Source organism: Fukomys damarensis, unplaced genomic scaffold (genome assembly GCF_012274545.1).
Source record: "Fukomys damarensis isolate Sample0158 unplaced genomic scaffold, DMR_v1.0_HiC HiC_scaffold_13, whole genome shotgun sequence".
NCBI classification, from domain to species: domain Eukaryota; kingdom Metazoa; phylum Chordata; class Mammalia; order Rodentia; family Bathyergidae; genus Fukomys; species Fukomys damarensis.
The window spans coordinates 38,650,222-38,667,050 of record NW_022900925.1 but is presented as its reverse complement, the minus strand read 5'-3'; the positions used below and the strand labels follow the sequence as shown (position 1 = coordinate 38,667,050).

At 60.9% G+C, this 16,829-nt stretch overlaps 1 protein-coding gene across 1 annotated transcript in view; it reads left to right on the top strand.

Moving 5' to 3' along the window:
* Mpp3 (membrane palmitoylated protein 3) overlaps positions 1-16,423 on the top strand; it is a 17,567-nt gene extending 1,144 nt beyond the window's left edge. The window contains exons 2-19 of the mRNA XM_010642966.3: positions 144-410; positions 488-606; positions 720-797; positions 1,222-1,302; positions 1,386-1,523; positions 1,887-1,968; positions 2,863-2,948; positions 3,055-3,129; positions 4,847-5,043; positions 6,301-6,365; positions 7,137-7,157; positions 7,466-7,507; positions 8,174-8,338; positions 8,424-8,504; positions 8,827-8,920; positions 9,025-9,133; positions 10,030-10,149; positions 12,556-16,423. Of these exons, the coding sequence (XP_010641268.1) occupies positions 386-410; positions 488-606; positions 720-797; positions 1,222-1,302; positions 1,386-1,523; positions 1,887-1,968; positions 2,863-2,948; positions 3,055-3,129; positions 4,847-5,043; positions 6,301-6,365; positions 7,137-7,157; positions 7,466-7,507; positions 8,174-8,338; positions 8,424-8,504; positions 8,827-8,920; positions 9,025-9,133; positions 10,030-10,149; positions 12,556-12,732 (1,755 nt within the window). The 5' untranslated portion in view covers positions 144-385 and the 3' untranslated portion in view covers positions 12,733-16,423. The remainder of the gene's footprint in view (positions 1-143; positions 411-487; positions 607-719; positions 798-1,221; positions 1,303-1,385; positions 1,524-1,886; positions 1,969-2,862; positions 2,949-3,054; positions 3,130-4,846; positions 5,044-6,300; positions 6,366-7,136; positions 7,158-7,465; positions 7,508-8,173; positions 8,339-8,423; positions 8,505-8,826; positions 8,921-9,024; positions 9,134-10,029; positions 10,150-12,555) is intronic.
* The last annotated feature ends 406 nt before the right edge of the window (positions 16,424-16,829 follow it).

The window sequence follows — 16,829 nt, the reverse complement described above, 5'->3', positions numbered from 1 at the left end:
GTCCAGCGCCTCGGGCTGGGGCGCAGGTGTGGGAGGGCTGGGCCTGCGGTCCTGAGAGGGTGGCAGTGGCCGGAGATGCCGCCCTGGGCAGGGCAGCTTGGCCTGGCCAGTCCTGGGCAGGGCCAGTGGCCCCCAGGCGGCTCCTGCACTGCCGGTCTCCCTTCTCAGACCAGTGGTATCCACCCCCAGGTTTGAGCCCGGGAAGAAATCTGGGTCCCCCAGGGTGAGGGGGATCCCAGTGAGTCTGTTTCTCTCCTTCCTCAGTGGAGGGAGTGAGCAGGTTTTGTTCCCATCCCGCTGGACAGCCCAGGATGTGGCTGCCCCCAGAGTGAAGTCCTCGCTCCCACTCCGGGGCAGGGGGCTCCAGGGCCTGGCAGGCGCAGGCATGCCTGTGCTATCCGAGGACTCGGGTGAGTGCCTGGCCTGCCGGGAGGCTGGGTCGGGGGCAGGAGCCCTGCCTGTGTCCTGAATTCTGTGCCCACTGCAGGCCTGCACGAAACCCTGGCACTGCTCACCTCCCAGCTGAGCCCAGACTCGAGCCGTGGGGAGGAGGCGGGCTTCCTGCGGGACGTGTTCAGCGAGCGCAGCCTCAGCTACCTGATGAAGGTGCCCTGGAGGGGCCGCTGTGGCCTTGGCGCTCTGGGCCATGAATGGCCCATGGGGTCCCCGGGCCACGGTGGGTGCGGGCATCCAGGTCAGCGGAACCGGTGTCTCTGCAGATTCACGAGAAGCTGCGCTGTTATGAGCGGCAGAGCCCCAGCCCGGTCCTGCACAGTGCCGTGGCCCTGGCTGAGGACGTGAGTCCCGGGGGTTTCCCTGGTGGCAGTGTCAGCTGGCTGCCGGCGGGTGCTGCTTCTTCCTTCCCCCTTGGCGGCATCACTTTGAGGGTGGTCGGAATGGGCGTCTCAGGAAGTTGAGCCCCCCCCTTGCTGGCCTTCTGATCGCCTGGGAGGGCCTCAGGCCTGGCGGGGGGGACCTGGGGACAAGTGACACTCCTTGCAGTGCCTCGCCATGCTGCTGTGTCCTCAGCTGTACAGAGGCACAGCAACGGCACAGACCCCGGGGCCAGGTGGGTCAGTTCAGGTCCTGGCCCTGGAGCTCAGTGGGGACTCAGCTGTACTCCGTGTGCCCTGCATTCCGCACCCCTGCAGGGGTTCGCTGTGGGGTTGGGGCTCCTGCCATGACTCTGGGATGGCTGAGGGTCCGATTTGCCCCCTGCAGGTAGCAGAGGAGCTGCAGGCGGCCTCCGCGCGTGGCGACGAGAGGGAGCTGCTGCAGCTGCTGGCCACACCCCACCTCAGGGTAGGTGCCTGTGTCCGGGGGACTGGGGTCCGCACTACTGTGCCCCGGCCCCACACTGCTGTGCCCACACTGACTCCCTCCAGGCCGTGCTTCTGGTGCACGACACGGTGGCCCAGAAGAACTTCGACCCTGTGTTGCCCCCTCTTCCCGATGGCGTTGCCGAGGACTTCGAGGAGGAGTCGGTGAAGATCGTGCGGCTGGTGAAGAACAAGGAGCCCCTGGTACGTGCCGCCCACTCCCCTCTGCAGGGTGCCGCTTTCCCTGGGCTCCGAGCTCTGCTGTGCTCCCAGCCGCGTCCCTTCCCCGAGTGCTGTGGGGCCGCAGCAGAAGGCCCGGGAGGGCTGCTGGTGCGGCGGGGGGCAACGGAGTGTGCATTGTCCTCACTTGTGAACGGCTGTGGGCACCTGGCCAGGCCACCCTGGCCCTCGGCCTGGAGGACACTGGGCTCTGTCCCTCCTCTGAGACCTCAGGTCCCTGCGCTGAGTCCCAGCGGGAGGTGCTGTTTTCCTCCAGATTCACTGGGTGGCTGGGAGGCTGGGGTCAAGGGCCCGGCTGCCTGCCCAGCTCCCCCGTCTGTGGCACAGGGAGCCACCATCCGGCGGGATGAGCACACAGGCGCTGTCGTGGTGGCCAGGATAATGCGTGGGGGTGCAGCCGACCGCAGCGGTGAGTCGGCCCTTGAGCTCCGTCTCTTTCCCTGGCTCAAGGCAGTCACCATGGAAAGCCTGACAGCCAGCTCACGAAGAACCCCGGGGTGGAGGGCAGGTGGTCAGTGGTATGGGGTGGGACTGCTGAGTGGGTGCTTTTGAGCAGCGTCCAGGACCTGAGCCAACCAGTTGCTGGTGAGTGCCTGGGGACATCTGGTTCCAGCTGATTCAGGAGCTGCCTCTCCTAGCCCTTCCGGCTCTGCTGTGGCCCAGTGCCCACCAGGAGCCCCAGGGTCTGGATTTGCAGGATGCTCCGCAGGAATGCAAACTCTAGTCCCAGTACCCAGGAGGCTGAGGCAGGAGGATCACTGAGCCCAGTTTTGAGGGTGACTTGGGTAGCATAGGACCCTGTCTCCAAGAAGAAAAGAGTTGATAGATGGCCATGTCCAGTGCTCTGGGCATTGTCACTGGAAGCCCGAGGACAGCTGCTCCAGGAGTGGGTCTGTACTTGGGAAGGGGAGGAGTCGAGACTCTTTTTCTTTTTCTTTGCAGTCCTAGGGTCTGAACCTAGGGCCTTCACGCACAGCCCCATCCCCGGCCGTTTTTATTTTGAGACAGGGCCTTGCAAAGTTGCTTAAGTGGGACTCAGAGCTGCGATTCTCTTGCCTCAGCCTTTCGGTAAAGGTCACTGGCATGTACCACTGTGCCCCACTGGTCAGTCACTTCTAAGGAGGAGAGGCAGGCAGGAGAATCCAGCTCTCTACCCCTCGCCTGCATCACAGAGTCGGTGGCTTTGTCCCCGGGTTCAGCTAGGCCTATGCCGGGCCACGCTGGGCAGGAAGGAGCCCGTGACAGTCCCTCCGGCTGTGTGGGGCTCCACCGGCTCCTGTGCTGATGCCGCCCATGTCCCCAGGCCTAGTCCACGTGGGGGACGAGCTGCGCGAAGTGAATGGTGTCGCTGTCCTTCACAAGCGACCAGAAGAGATCAGCCAGATCCTGGTGCGCTAGGCCGCTGCTGGCGGTGGGGCTGGTGGGGGCTCCTGGTCTCGCCCCACGGCCCGGGCCAGGTGCCAGGTGGTGGGTGACAGGCCCTTCTCTCTGCCAGGCTCAGGCCCAGGGCTCCATCACCCTCAAGATCATCCCGGCCACCCAGGAGGGGGACCCCTTCAAGGAGAGCAAGGTGGGGCCAGACCCACATCCACGCCGCGGTGTGAGCTGGGCTTGGGGCACCTGCTCCGGGAGGATGGAGCCGTGGGGGCGGGAAGCTGCTCTTGGTGACCACCTCTTGGTGGCAGATGCTGGAGCAGGATGGTCAGTGGCTCCCTGGGCGGAGGCAGAGGCAGAGAAGGCGATGGACCAGGGTGCCTGGGTATTGGTGGGGAGGGAAGTGAGCTTAGCCCGGCCCTGCCTCTGGTTAGGGGAAGGGAGGGACAGATAGCACCGGGCGGAACAGAGGTCTGCAGAGTCTGACCACCGAGCATGAGTAACGGGCGCAGTCTCAGCTGACAGTGTTTCACAGCAGGGGAAGAAGAGAAGAGGCTTGTTTTGCAGTACTAGGATCAAATGCAGGGCCTTGTGCATGCTGGGCAAGCACTCTACCACCGAGCCTCTTTTTTATTTCTATTTATTTTCGAAACAGAGTTGTTCTAAATTGCCCAGGCTGGACTGGAACTTGGGATCCTCCTGCCTCAGCCTCCTGAGTAGCTAGGAATTACTGGTGTGTACCACCATGCCCAGCAGAAATAATCTCTTGTGGCTGTGTGGCTGTTTCTTTTTCTCTTTTTCCTCTCCTTTTATTTTTTGGGGTTCTGGGAATCAGACTCCAAGGCCGTTGTACCTCTGAGCTTTGCCCCAGCTCCTCACAAAGTTGTCCAGGCTGGCCTCAGACTTACTGCCCTCCCACCTCAGCCTCCTCTGTGCCCTGCTCAGCATGACTGCTTCATACTTGTGCAGCACTGACTTTTGCTGAATGGAAGGTGACCTCCTACGACAAGCAGCTGGGATCCCCATGTTCGAGGACTCTGGCTTGGTGTCCCTGGAGGACTCGCAGGCAGCCTATCCCTGGCCTCCCTGCTGGGTGTGCCTTCCTGGCCCAGGTGGTCTCGCAGCCGTTGGGGTCAGAGTCCCCACATCCCCAGGGCTGTGACGGCTGTGGCAGTGAGGGCTTGTCCCCCAACACACACAGGCAGCAGGATGCCCCTCCCTCTCCATCTGACATGGGAAGGACTTGCTCTGTCTCAGGCAAAGCGGGGCCAAAGTGCTGCTCTGTTTGCCCCCAAGATCCTGGGGCCCTGATGGTCTGGAACTGCAGATGCGCACAATAAATCCAGGCTGCTGAGTCACAGAGACCGGGTGGGCAGGCAGGGTTGTGCCCACACAGTGCCTGGGAGGCAGATTGGGTGTAGGAGATGGGTGCTGACCCCACTGCTCTGGGAGGAGCCGGAAGCGGGGTTCCTGGACCCGTGTTCTCAGCGTGGTGCCGCCAGCTACCTCAGTAACAGACGCTGCTATCGGCAGTGGGGCCAGCATCTGAGCTACAGGTCAGCTTGCGTCTGTCTGCCTTGGCCCCAGGCCTGGCTGCTGCTCCCCGCAAGCAGGTGGGCGGAAGGAAGGGTCCGGGTTGGAGGAGAAAGGCAGCCACAGGATTTCCCGCTGGGTGTCCCAGGTGACAAGAGCACACCTGTGATCCCAACACTGCGGAGGCTGAGGCAGGAGAACCTGTCTCAATAAGAAGGGCTGGGATGGAGCTTGGTGAGACGGCCCTGGGTTCAGTCCTCAGTACTGCACAAAGGAAGCTATGAAGGAGGGGAACAAAGGAGCCCCAGGAGCTGCAGGCCAGCGCCGCTCAGCGCCTGTGCCCTGCAGCAGGACGCACAGCTCACTGAGGCCTCCTGCAGGTGTTCATGCGGGCGCTGTTCCACTACGACCCCCGCGAGGACCGCGCCATCCCCTGCCAGGAGGCAGGGCTGCCATTCCGGCGACGGCAGGTCCTGGAGGTGGTGAGCCAGGACGACCCCACCTGGTGGCAGGCCAAGCGCGTGGGCGACACCAACCTGCGGGCCGGCCTCATCCCCTCCAAGCAGTTCCAGGAGAGGTGGGTGGGCGCCGCGCTGAGGAGGTCTTGCTGCTGCCCACACGGCTCTGCCCACTTCCTGCCCTGTTTATGTGAACGCTGCACGCAGAAACAGGGTCTTTTTTTTTTCTTTTCTTTCTTTTTTTGGTACCAGGGATCGAACTCAGGACCTTGCACTTGGAGGCAGGTGGTGGAACCACTGAGCTAAATCCCCAGCCTTTTTCTTCTTTTTAGATATTGTAGTACTGGGTATTGAAGCCAGACCTTTATGCTGGGCTACATCTTCAGCCCTTTTTTATTTCGTATTTTGCGTCAGGGTCTTGCTGCGTCACTGACTTGGCCTAGCTGGCCTCAGCTTGGGATTCTCCTGGTTCAGCTGAGATTGCAGGCGTGCCCCCCGCCAGCATTTCTTTTGCTGTTTTGCTGTGCATTTTGACACATCCCACCCCATCACATGTTCTCTGTGGTGTGATGCATGTGCCGAACCGTGTCTCGCTGGGAGTCTCGCTTCCCAGCATAGACAGCATGTTTATCACAGGCTGGGTGGCCTTGTGCTGGGCACTGTGGGCCATGGTGAACCCACGGCTTCTGCTTGGGGAGCTTAGGGTGGTGGTGACGTGGCAGTCCTCAAACGCTTGTCACCTGGGTGTCCAGTGAGAGGGAGGAGGTGCCCGGGGTGGGCGGTGTCCCCTGAGGGCCCTGTGGAGGGGCGCCCTGCAGTCTTCCCGTGTGAGGGGAGGCAGTCTCCTTGGACTCGGTTCTGGGGGGATTGGGCTGAGGCTGGGGTAGCCGTGCTGGCGCCCTCCTCACGTCCCAGGGTGTGGTGTGGCGGTGCCTGCAATGGCCGCCTGGCGCAGTCCCCGGGCCCTGGGGATGTGCTGGAAGTCCTCAAGGGCTCCCCAGACCTGCAGCACCTGGAGTCTTAGGTCCCCCAACTGCTCCAGGGGTGCCAAGGTGCAGGGGTCGCACCCTGCTCTGGTCTTAGCTGACCCGGGATGTGGGGGTCCCAGGCAGCCTGAGCCGGGGCGTCCTTTAGCCCCTCCCGTGGCCTCGGCAGATGAGGGCTCTCCACCAGGGACGGGGTGCCGTGCTGGGTCCCCCTTGCTCCCTGGCCTCCAGGGTTCTGGAGTCAGTCTGCTGCTTCCCAGCCTCCTGGAGATGGAAGCTGTGGGAGGCCAAGCCTGCGCCCAGCAGGGCCCCAGGCCTTACTTTCCCTGAGTTTCCGGAAGCCACCTTCAGCAGTTTCTTGGTCCCAGCCCCTTCCCCTGTGTCCCACAGACGACTGAGCCACCGGAGAGCTGCGGGCACCCTGCCAAGCCCCCCAAGCCTCAGGAAGCCGCCCTGTGAGTAGTGGGGCAGGGACGGCAGGGGTCCCACTCCTCCAGGCTGGTGGGGCCTTGGGGGCACAGAAGGGAAATGGGTGCAGCTTCAGCACCGTCCCCAGACGGGTGGCACTGAGGTGTTACACGCTCCCCGAATGGTGTGCAGATCTCTGGCTCCGAGCTGTCCTGTATCAGGGCAACAGGGTCACCAGCCTGGGGGACGCAGTGATGGGCATGGAGCCAGACTGGGCGTCCTGGCAGGCGGTGGGTGGGGGTCAGCGCCTGTGCCTGCGTGGAGCAGACAGGAGCTCGCATCTGATGGCGCGTCCTATGTGCCCGCTGACCATCTGATCTGCAGGAATCACCCTGACCTGCCTGTTCTCTTCACCCGTTCTTCGCTTTTTCATGGCGCCAGGGAGCACTTGCTAGTCTGGGGTGCTCCGTGGAGCCCCACATTTGATAATCACAGAAGCCCTGTGAAGTAGACAGTCAGGTGCCTCTCCCCATATGGGGAGCTGGAGGCTCCTAAGCTTAGGTGAGCAGAGCTGGGGTTTCACATTACCCCACACAGACAGGAGGCTGCCAGGGCCCAGGGTGCAGGTGACCAGAGCCCTCGGGCACCTGCATTTCCCAGCAGGACTGGAGCCCCAGGAGGGAGCAGGGAGCCTGGGAGACACAGGCAGTGCAGGCTGGGGTTAGTAGCATTTGGCCCCAGCCGGCGTGGTGGAGAGCCGGCCTCGGAGCCCCTTGGGCCCCTCTAACGCTGTCCCCTCTCTCTTGTGCAAACCGCAGACGATCAGCCTTGTGACTCAGGTAGGCCTGGTGGTGTACCCGCACTCACAGGCAGGCGCCTTTTCTGGGGACACTTGGGTTGGAGGGGTCGTGTCCGGCAGATGGGGCTGGGCCTCGGGCCTCCCTGCCCTCCTGATGTCCTGGACCGGCCAGGAGGGCGCTGGCTCCTCCCGTCGTCCCACAGGAAGGGGTGCCTGCTGCTCCCAGACCCCCACCAGGCCCCACGTGGAGCACGAGTGCTGCAGGGGACGCAGCGCTGCCCCTGGGCGCCGACCACGTGGTCCCTGGGCCCGGGGTCCAGCCCTCACCACTGCCCATTTGGTCCCCAGAGATGTGCGACTGTGATGGGCACCTGAAAGGCCACTATGTGGGTGAGTAGCCGGCGCCCCGGGCCCCTCGGCCTCCCTGGTTGAGAGACTCAGCAGAGCGATTGGCAGGGGCCCCATCTCCCCGGCCCATGCCGGGGGGCACTGTCCTGGCCTGGGGACCCTAGATGCAGAGCATGGGCCAGCATCTGGTGTGTCTTCGTCGTTTTGATTGGAGTGGGGGCTGCCGACTCCCCTGAAGGGGAGCCTGCTCTCCAAACCCCATCCGTTCGTGTATTTTTACCCGCTTCAGAGGCCAGGTGGGCCAGGGCCCCTAAACTGACTCAGCAGCGGCTAAGGCTGCCTGGAAGGCTGGGGTGTGGAGCCTCCACGCCCTGCCCAGCCCCCAGCACTAGTGGCGCCCCCTGCCCCGCGTCCTAGAGTGGAGGAGAGTGAGGTGCAGGGGGGTCCTGTGGTCCCTGTCCTGGCTCCAAGGGTGTCCCATGTAACCTGGGCACAGGGCTCAAGCCCAGGAACCTGACACGCCCTCGACTGTGCTTCCCGCACACCACTGTCCCCACCTCGGATCTGGCCCAGGCTTGGCACTGGCCAGCCACGTGCCAGCAGAGCGGTGCCCATGGGTCTCTGCACTTTGGATGGTGGGAACGGGCCTGGCAGGTGCAGCGGCCCTTCCTGGGAGGTAGCCACAAGCGCCGTCCTCTGCCTTGCAAGCTGGTCTGCGGAGGAGCTTTCGGCTGGGCTGCCGTGAGAGGCCAGGTGGCCCACAGGACGGCAAGCTGCCCATGAGCTCAGATGCCCCAGAGCTGCCCACCTATGAGGAGGTGGTCCGGTACCAGCCCCAGCCTGGCGAACGGCCCCGCCTCGCGGTTCTGATCGGTAGGAGGCCTGCTGGAGTCCCAGGGTGGTGGGTTCCTTCCCAAGCTACGGGCCTGGCAGGGACCCAGCCCCCTGTGCCCTCCAGGGTCTCTGGGCGCCCGGCTGCAGGAGCTGAAGCAGAAGGTGGTGGCCGAGAACCCACAGCACTTCGGTGTTGCTGTACCACGTGAGAGGCCTGCGCGGTGCACGTGGGTGGTGTGGGGGCCTGGACTCCCCACCTTCCTCTGAGGACTGCAGCTCTACAAGCCAGGGCGGGGGCCGGGCAGGGCCAGGGGGCTGTGAGGCAGTGGCTGTGCTGAGCTCCTGCGCGCCTCAGTCTCCCAGAGCAGCCATGAGAGGTCCCTCTGACGGCAGGGGTGTGGCAGGGAGGGCGCTGTGCCTGCTGCAGGATCCCGGGCAGGGGAAGTGGGAGAGCCCTGGGTGGGGGCGAGGCCGTGGGCCCCTCCGGTGATGAGACGCCCTCACCCAGCTCCTCTCCTCCCCTGAAGACACCACCAGGCCGCGGCGGGGCCACGAGAAGGAGGGCGTGGAGTACCACTTCGTCTCCAGGCAGGCCTTTGAGGCTGACCTCCAGCACCACAGGTGCCCCTGACTGGGCAGGAGGAAGGAGGGAGTACAGGGAGCCGCTTTCCCTTCGTGCTGCGGGGAAGCCCAAGAACTGCATGCTTCTCCCGGTGGCATTGCAGGTTTCTGGAGCACGGCGAGTACAATGACCACCTGTACGGGACCAGCCTGGGGGCCGTGCGTGCTGTCGTGGCCAAGAACAAAGTCTGTGTGGTGGACGTGGAGCCGGAAGTGAGTCCCGAATGGCAGGTGTATAGCCGGGGGCTGGACGTGACTGTAAGGGAATTTTAGCCCAGAGTCCTGGAGTCTGGGAACCGAAGGAGGCACCAGATGGGCACCTGTGTCCGGGACACTGCGGGGACCGCAGGAACTGTGGCCCTCTGGACAGTGACCCTGCGCCGGGTGCCACGCGCCGTGGAGCGGGACTAGTGAGGCAGAGGCGTGGGGACCCCAGGTTGCTGGGGTGCAGAGCAGCTTGAAAGGGAAAAGGCTGAGCCTCAGAGCCGTTTCCAGTGCCATCTTGGTAACCTCGGTTCCTGGCTCTGGGGAGTGTCTGGCTTTGAGCCTGCTGGGAGCCTCCCCTTTACAGGACGAGGGCTTGGATCCTCCCGCCCGCCACGTGAGCACAGGCTTTGTGCTGCAGAAGTGACCTGGCTCGGATCCCATATGTGCTGCCTGTGAAGGGGGCCTCGCGGGTGTGGGCTGCAGTTGGAGTCAGAGTTCAGTCCATACTTGAGAGGGGTTTGAGAGAGGCCTCCACACAGCCCTCCGGGAGCGGGAGCGGAGGGATTGGGCTGCAGGTGGAAACCCGCATTCTGCACTCAGGAGTCCCTGCAGTCCTTCCCGGCCCTCGCACCCGCTTCCCGGCAGCCTCAGGAGGAGGCCGTGTGACAGCAGGGCTTTGCCAGCGTGCAGATGCGGATACTGTGCGTCTGGGGGTGTGGGGTGGAGAAGCCTGGTGGGTGACCCACAGTCGGGACCCAGAGCCGAGGCTCCAGGCCCTGGCTGTCTCCGAGCCTCAAAAGTGAGGGGCAGGAAATGCACGGCCCGCCGCCACAGCAGCAGGGTCATGCTCCTGCACCGCTTTTCCCTGGAGTGTCTGGTGTGTCCTGAACTTTCCTCCTTAGGCCCTGAAACAGCTGAGGACCTCGGAGTTCAAGCCCTATGTTATATTCGTGAAGCCTGCGGTGCAGAAGAGGAGGACGCCGCCCCTGTCCCCAGACTGTGAGGACGCCTCAGGCCTGCCGGTGAGTCAGGACGGCCGTTTCCATGCTGTGGGCACTGTGGGGGCAGAGGGTGTGGGATCCCTAAGGCTTGAGGCCACCAGAGGCTCGAGGGGGGACAGCGGCCATGCCAGGCGTAGCACTCCCACCACACACATACCCCTCACGGGAGCCTGGGCCCCCAGCAAGAAGCTGACATTTGTAGAAACCGGATTTTTTTCTTGCTTTTGTTTTGTTTTTTACTGGAGATTAAACCCAGGGCCTTTGCACTGAGCTCCATGCCCAACCCTTTTTCATTTTTTATTTTGAGATGGGGTCTCCCTAAGTCGCTAAGTTGCTCAGCCTGGGCTTGAGCCTCCTACAGTGCTGGGATGACCGGCATGTGCCTCCGGAGCCCTGGTCTGAGCAGGACACACCCAAATGGTTTTTAATTACAACACCGACTACCAAGGCCGTGGTCACTGCTTTCGGGCGAGTCTGAGCTGTCTGCAAATTACACCGCGTGTGTGAGCCAAGGGCACAGCTCCCAAGGCAGTCTCGGGTCCTGAACTCTCCCTCCAGTCAGGTCTGTGTCATGGCTACTGGAAGTCCCTGAAACCTTACTGGAAACCTCTGCAGGAGGCGCCAGTCTCCTGTTCAGCGTACGATGCAGGCCTGAGGAAAAAACTAAAAGACAGAACTGAGAGAGAAAGAGGGGTCAAGACGACCAATGCTGGTGCAGCCGACCAAGGCGCCTGCCGGTCCAGGCCCTGACTTTTATTAGCAGTCAGTTGGGGCACAGGCGAGCTAGGTGCAAGGGCAGGACTATGTGTGAGGATGCAGTCTTGCAGTTTCTATGGAAATTAATGTAAACATGGCTTATAAAGGTCCAGACAAAGCATTCTCAGATTAGGAACAGAATAGACAAACTATATGGTTGTAATTGGAACACTGTCCTTCTAGTTGCAGTTTTAGTTGTGGGAAGGGAATTTGGGTGCGAGTGGCTCTGACCTTGGCACACAGCTTCATCAGGACTCACGTCTCTGTACAGCCAATTGGGGTGAGCTCCTCACAGCCTGCTTTGGTTCCCTGCAGTGCCCCACTGAAGCACTTTGGCAGAGGTCTTCCCAGAGCCATGGGAGAGGGACACGGCTGTGGCACCAGCAGCCCAGCACCACAGCGGGCTCTGCTTGCTGCCCTGGACATCCAGGGGTCCCTCTAACATCTGTTGAAAAGACTGATGGTCTTGGTGTCTGCGCCAAAATCAGTGGAGCTAGAAGGACTTATTTCTGGGCTCTCCGCTGTTCTCACTGATTTGTTCTCATGCTCACACCGTGCCATCCTGCTCCTGTGGCTCTGTAGGAGATTCTGAGGTGAGGAGGTGAGATCTTCCACACTCTCCTTCTTTTCAGATCATCTTCAAGATCATCTTGGCTCTTCTGGGTCCCTGGCATTTTCATGTGAATTTTAGGACCAACTTGGCAAATTTGTTTTACTGTTCTTGTTGTTTTTTTAAACAACTATTTTAGGTTTAGTGGAATTTAATAATCAAGAGTAAAAAGCTTACTTTTAAAAAGAGTTAAGAATATATAGCCAACAGGGCCGGGGATTTAGCTCAGTGGTGCCACTGCCTGCTTTGCAGGTACAAGGTCCCAAGTTCGGTCCCCGGTACAAAAAAAAAGAATATAGAGCCAACAATGAGGGGGAAACAAATAATATATAGCCAAGTTGGGCGTGGTGGCACACACCCTGTGATCCCAGCACTCAGGAGGTAGAGGCAGGCAGAAGGCTTACTATGAGTTTGAGGCCAGGCTGGACTACATAGCCAGAACCTGACTCAAAAAAAAAAAAAAAACCAGAACAACAAAAAAGCCAATATAAAAGCAGATGAGCCAGGTGTGGTGGCACACACCTGTAATCCTAGCACTCGGGCAGCTGAGATGGATCGTTGTGAGTTCGAGACCAGTCTGGGCTACACAGTGAGTTCCAGGGCAGTCTCAACTACATAGTGAGACCCTGTCTCAGAAAAAAGAAAACAAAAAAAACAAAAGCATTTGAGACCCTGTCCCAGGATGCCAAGATGTCAGCTCCCACAGGAAGCCGACGCCCTGTAACACCAACTTCAATGTAACTGGTGTCCCAGGCCTGGCCGCTGTGCCACCTGATCTCCTCCTAAGCCCTCAGCAGCCTGCAGTGTCCTTGAATGCACCTAGCCAATGGCTTCAGTTGTCTGGGGTCAAGTGTTGGCGTTGTGGTGCACATCTGTATCTCAGGAGGCTGAGGCAGGATGATTACAAGCTCGAGCAGCCCAGGAAACTGAAACGCTGTCCCAGAGTAAAAAGGGACTGGGTTTGTGTCCCAGTGAAAGGCTGTGCCTTCAGTCCCTGGTACTGTGTGTGTGCACACACAAGTGTGCAAACGAGCACCCCAGCTGCTCCCGTGTCCCCGCAGGACGAGGAGCAGCAGGACGTGGCTGCCTCTGCCGCCTATGTGGAACAGGAGTACGGGCACCTGGTGGACGCTGTGCTGGTGCGGGAGGACCTACAGGGTGCCTGCCTGCAGCTCCGGGCACTGCTGGAGAGGCTGGGCACGGATGCCCAGTGGGTGCCCGCCGGCTGGGTCAGGTGACTCCGAGCTGGCACCCAGGACCTAGAGGGCAGCCTGCCTCCGTTTACCACCAGGGCCGTGGCCAGAAAGCAGCAGAGCCCTGCGGACTCCCTCGGGAAGGGGCAGGGTTTGTGGAGGGGCGTGTCACAGGCCCACTCACTCATTAAAGCCCCAGCAGCTGCCAAGTCGGCAGGAAGCCTGTGTGGGCCTTGGGCTCCATCGGCACCAGTGCCGCCTGCACCTGCCGCTGCCTCACTCTGCTCTGAACAGACACGCATTACCCAGTTACCCAGCCCTTGGCTTCCAGCACCAAAACACTCACTTAACTTGTTGTCACACTGCTGCCTGGTCCCGGGAGAGCTGGTCTGGTGCCATTTTCCACAACGAGCACCACAAACATTGTGTGGAAGACAGAGGCCCCGGAGCTGTGAATCGCCAGCCTCTTCTCTCCCCAGGGACCGGGGCTGCTGTCCCTGCCCCCATCTGAGGCCTCACCCTATCCGCCGTGCCCAGTCCTGTCGTCAACCCATCGTGGGTCCCTCCTGTCCACGAGCTGCGATGCTGGGGCTCCTGGTGCTGGGTGACTCCCAGGGAGCCGTGCTGAGCCCCTCTGTGCCCCAGCCTGGAGCACACAGTGACAGCACACGGGCTGAGATGCAGCTGCCTCTGCCACCCTGTGCATGCCTGTCCTGTCCAGCGCAGCGCCTCTGCCCCAACCCTCACAGATGCAGTGGGCCAGGAGTCTCCTGTCCCCGCGCAGTCGAGATGGGAGGCTGAGGAGACATAAATGATGCGCTGAGCTCATGCTGCATGGATTTGAGCCTGAATCTCCCAGACCCGGGGCCATCCTTCCTGCCCACTGTCTAGTACCCGCAGTCTCTGTGCACCCCGACTGGCCTTGACCTAGTGGCGATCCTCCTGCCTCAGCCTCTTGAGTGCTGGGATGACAGGCGTGCATCGTCACACCCGGCTCAACACTCATTCCTGTTGGTCCCATAATTGAAGCCCCCCATGAAATCACTGGCATGCAAGTCACTGTCGTGGCAACAGTGCCACAGTATACAGTGCCGCACAGAGGGCCAGGTCCCAAGCCAGGCGTCTCCCCCACCTTCCTGCTAGCTGCTCTTGGGATGGTGGATGGCTTGCTCGACCTGAGGTCCTGGAGGGCGACTGGAGGACCGGCAGGGCGTGGGGCCCGAGCTCCCCCCGGTGACGGCCAGTGACGCCCCAGGGCCTCACGGTTGTGATGGTGCCATGAGAGGTGCTGCCTGGCATTTCGTGGGCTGCACACTTCCCACGTGGGTGCCACTTGGCTGGGTGTGAAGAGGCGCAGGTTGTGTCCTGGGGCAGCTGCCCTCTGCCTGCCGCTGGGTCAGGGAGGGAGGGACAGAGGTCACCAGGGAGGTTCAGTTTTGCTGTTAGAAAGCAGAAAATTCCAATGCTTGTGACTCTACGCTGGCAGATTGTGCCCAGCTGCACGTGTGTGTGAAACCAGGTCTGTGCATGAGCTGGCGACCGCTCTGAGATGGGCGCCACTGCCCTTGCGCCTCTGCCGCAACCCAGGACACCGCAGCCCAGGGTTTCTGCACCCACCTCCCTGGGGCACGGCCTGGCCGCAGCCGCGCCCTCACTGCCAGCTGTGTGGCGGGCGTGCTCAGCGAGCTTCGACTGCCGTTCCTCACAGAGCTAGGGCTGCTCACTGTGCTTGGGAAATGTGAATGTTCCGACGTTCAGACATTTATTAAGACATCGCCCGATCTCCGTGCACATGCCCTTCCTCGCCTCTGACACACGCGCCCCGTCGTTCCGGCCCTGGCAGTGGCGGCTCCGGAGTCCTCTTTCCCAGGGGTCTTCAGTTGCATCCTCATGGCTGCCTCCCTGTCCTGAATTGACTCAAAAGGACTCCCTCTCCCAGTCATCTTGACGTGGAGGAAGAGCCAGGCGTGCACGGCGCCAGGCCCAGCGAACAAGGTGACGAGGACACAGAGTCGTCTTTCTGAGCCCGCCTGTCCTTTGAATGGCAGCAGTCGCTGTATTTTTTATCACGTCTCATAAAGACCCCCCAGGAAAGAGAACTCCAGAGCTGCTTCAGTCAGAAAGGGATCAGAGCAATGGGGTGGGCTGTGGGGGATCTCCGAGGGGGACTTATGCAGCGTGTCTTCTACTGTAATCATCTTGTAAAACTCTAACCATCCTGCCAGTGTGGTGGCGCACACCTGTACTAGCACTCGGGAGGCCGAGGCAGGAGAATCACTGCGAGTTCAAGGTCAGCCCGGGCTGTATCGCAAGACCGTGTCCAAAAACCAAATGCAGGCGTCCACCCTGCAGTTTGCTCACCCTGGTGCTTCAGTTGTGCGTCTGCTTATTTAGTGTCACGGAGTCTGCGCTGCCAGTCTGTGTCCTGTACCCCAGCGACAGCATCCCAGACGCAGTCACCAGCTGCAGACATTGGTGGACACGGAAAGTCTGTTTGTTAAATGATCTGGTCCACTTGTGTTTTCCTTCCTCCCCTCCCAATGTGCTCCTGGCCCTTGCTAAGTCAGCCTTTGGTTTCAGAGCACCGTGGTGTCAGCCGCTCTTTCCTCCTCCCTAAGCACAAGTAAGTGCTGGAGATTATGTGGCAGAGCCGGAGGGTGGGCTCGGGCAGCCGGTGGCAGCAAGGACCTCCAACTCAGAAGGGGCAAGTCCCTGCGTGGCCTGTCCACCCCAACCCGGCCAGACAGACCACCGAGCACAGCAGAAAAGGCAACAAACCAGGCAGGGGTCGTGCCCTCTGGCCCAGGGGCGAACCCCTCCTCCCCCGGGTGGCACAGAGGCTCTTTCTGGCCCATGAGAGACAGCAGCAAGGGCCGGGCAGCAGCAACTGCCACAGCTCTTGGGCCCAGCAGCTCAGTACAGCACTGTGCAGGGCGGATCTCAGAGACCCAGCATCCACAACAGGACAGGAGAGTGCTGCCCGTACCTGAGAGCAGAGGCCCACAGGCCAAGGGAGGCCTTGGCCGGCAGTCACCCCACTACGGTTCAGCTGTGGCTCCTGAAACATGGGAAATAAGGACAGAGACACAAAATAGGGGACATGAACAAGACCCAAATGGAAATTATGGAAAGACAGTAAGCAAAGTTTAAAAAGTGGATGAACTCAGCAGTGTGCCTTGAGGAGCAAGTCAGTGCTGCAAGATGGTGACAGGTGACCGCATGGGCTGGGCCCGCGGGGTGGGGAGAGGGACCAGAAACCATGCCAAGGAGGCTTGGCTGGAAACTCCCCAAACCCAGAGAAAACATAAACCTGCAGACTGGGGCAGTCGCTCCGTCTCCAGGCGGTGCGGTCGAAGCCCAACACATTGGAATTAACTCTGGGAAGCTGAAGGTGAGGAGAAAAATCTCAGGAGCTGGGAGAACTGCCAGGGAGGCAGAGCCTCAGCCTCAGGCAGCAGCTTGAGGTGTGCGAGGCCTGGAGTGGAGGAGGAGGCAAGGACGGGGGAGAAGCAGCAAAATCGAGCAGCCAGAGCCCCCCACCGCACCCCGTCCCTGGCTGCATTTCAGGGCTGAAGCCTGTGATGTGGGTGGAAGTCACGCGTGCCTCTGTGGTGGTGACCACGCACCCTGGGGAGCCGGGCCACGGTCAGCACACAGCGGGATTCTTGGCGCGTCTCCTCCCCTCCCTCTCCCCACCTGCACCCCCTTCCCATTTACAGCAGCTCCGTCTCCCTACTTTCTGTTTTCTGTCATATTTTGCTCTTTATTTTTACCCTGGGTTTCTCACATAAGGAAAAACCATGCTACATTGAAGCTTGTGTGTCTGGTTTATTTAACTTACCGTGATCTCAGAACGCACCCATTTTCCTACAGACGACTCCTGCCCCTCTTCACGGCACAGCAGTACTCCACGTGTCAGTGCCAGTTCCTGGCCAGTTCACCTGTCGATAGACGTGTAGTTGCCTCCAGGTTTTACCACGGGTGTGGGTGTACACACATCTGCGATAGGACGTCTTTCACACATTTGGTAAGATTCCCAGAAGGAGAACAGCTGGGTCCGATGGGATTTTAAATTTTCCCTGGAATTTCCAGAGAGATGGGCAGTTCTTTTTTTTTTTTTTTTTTTTTTTTTTGGGGGGGGG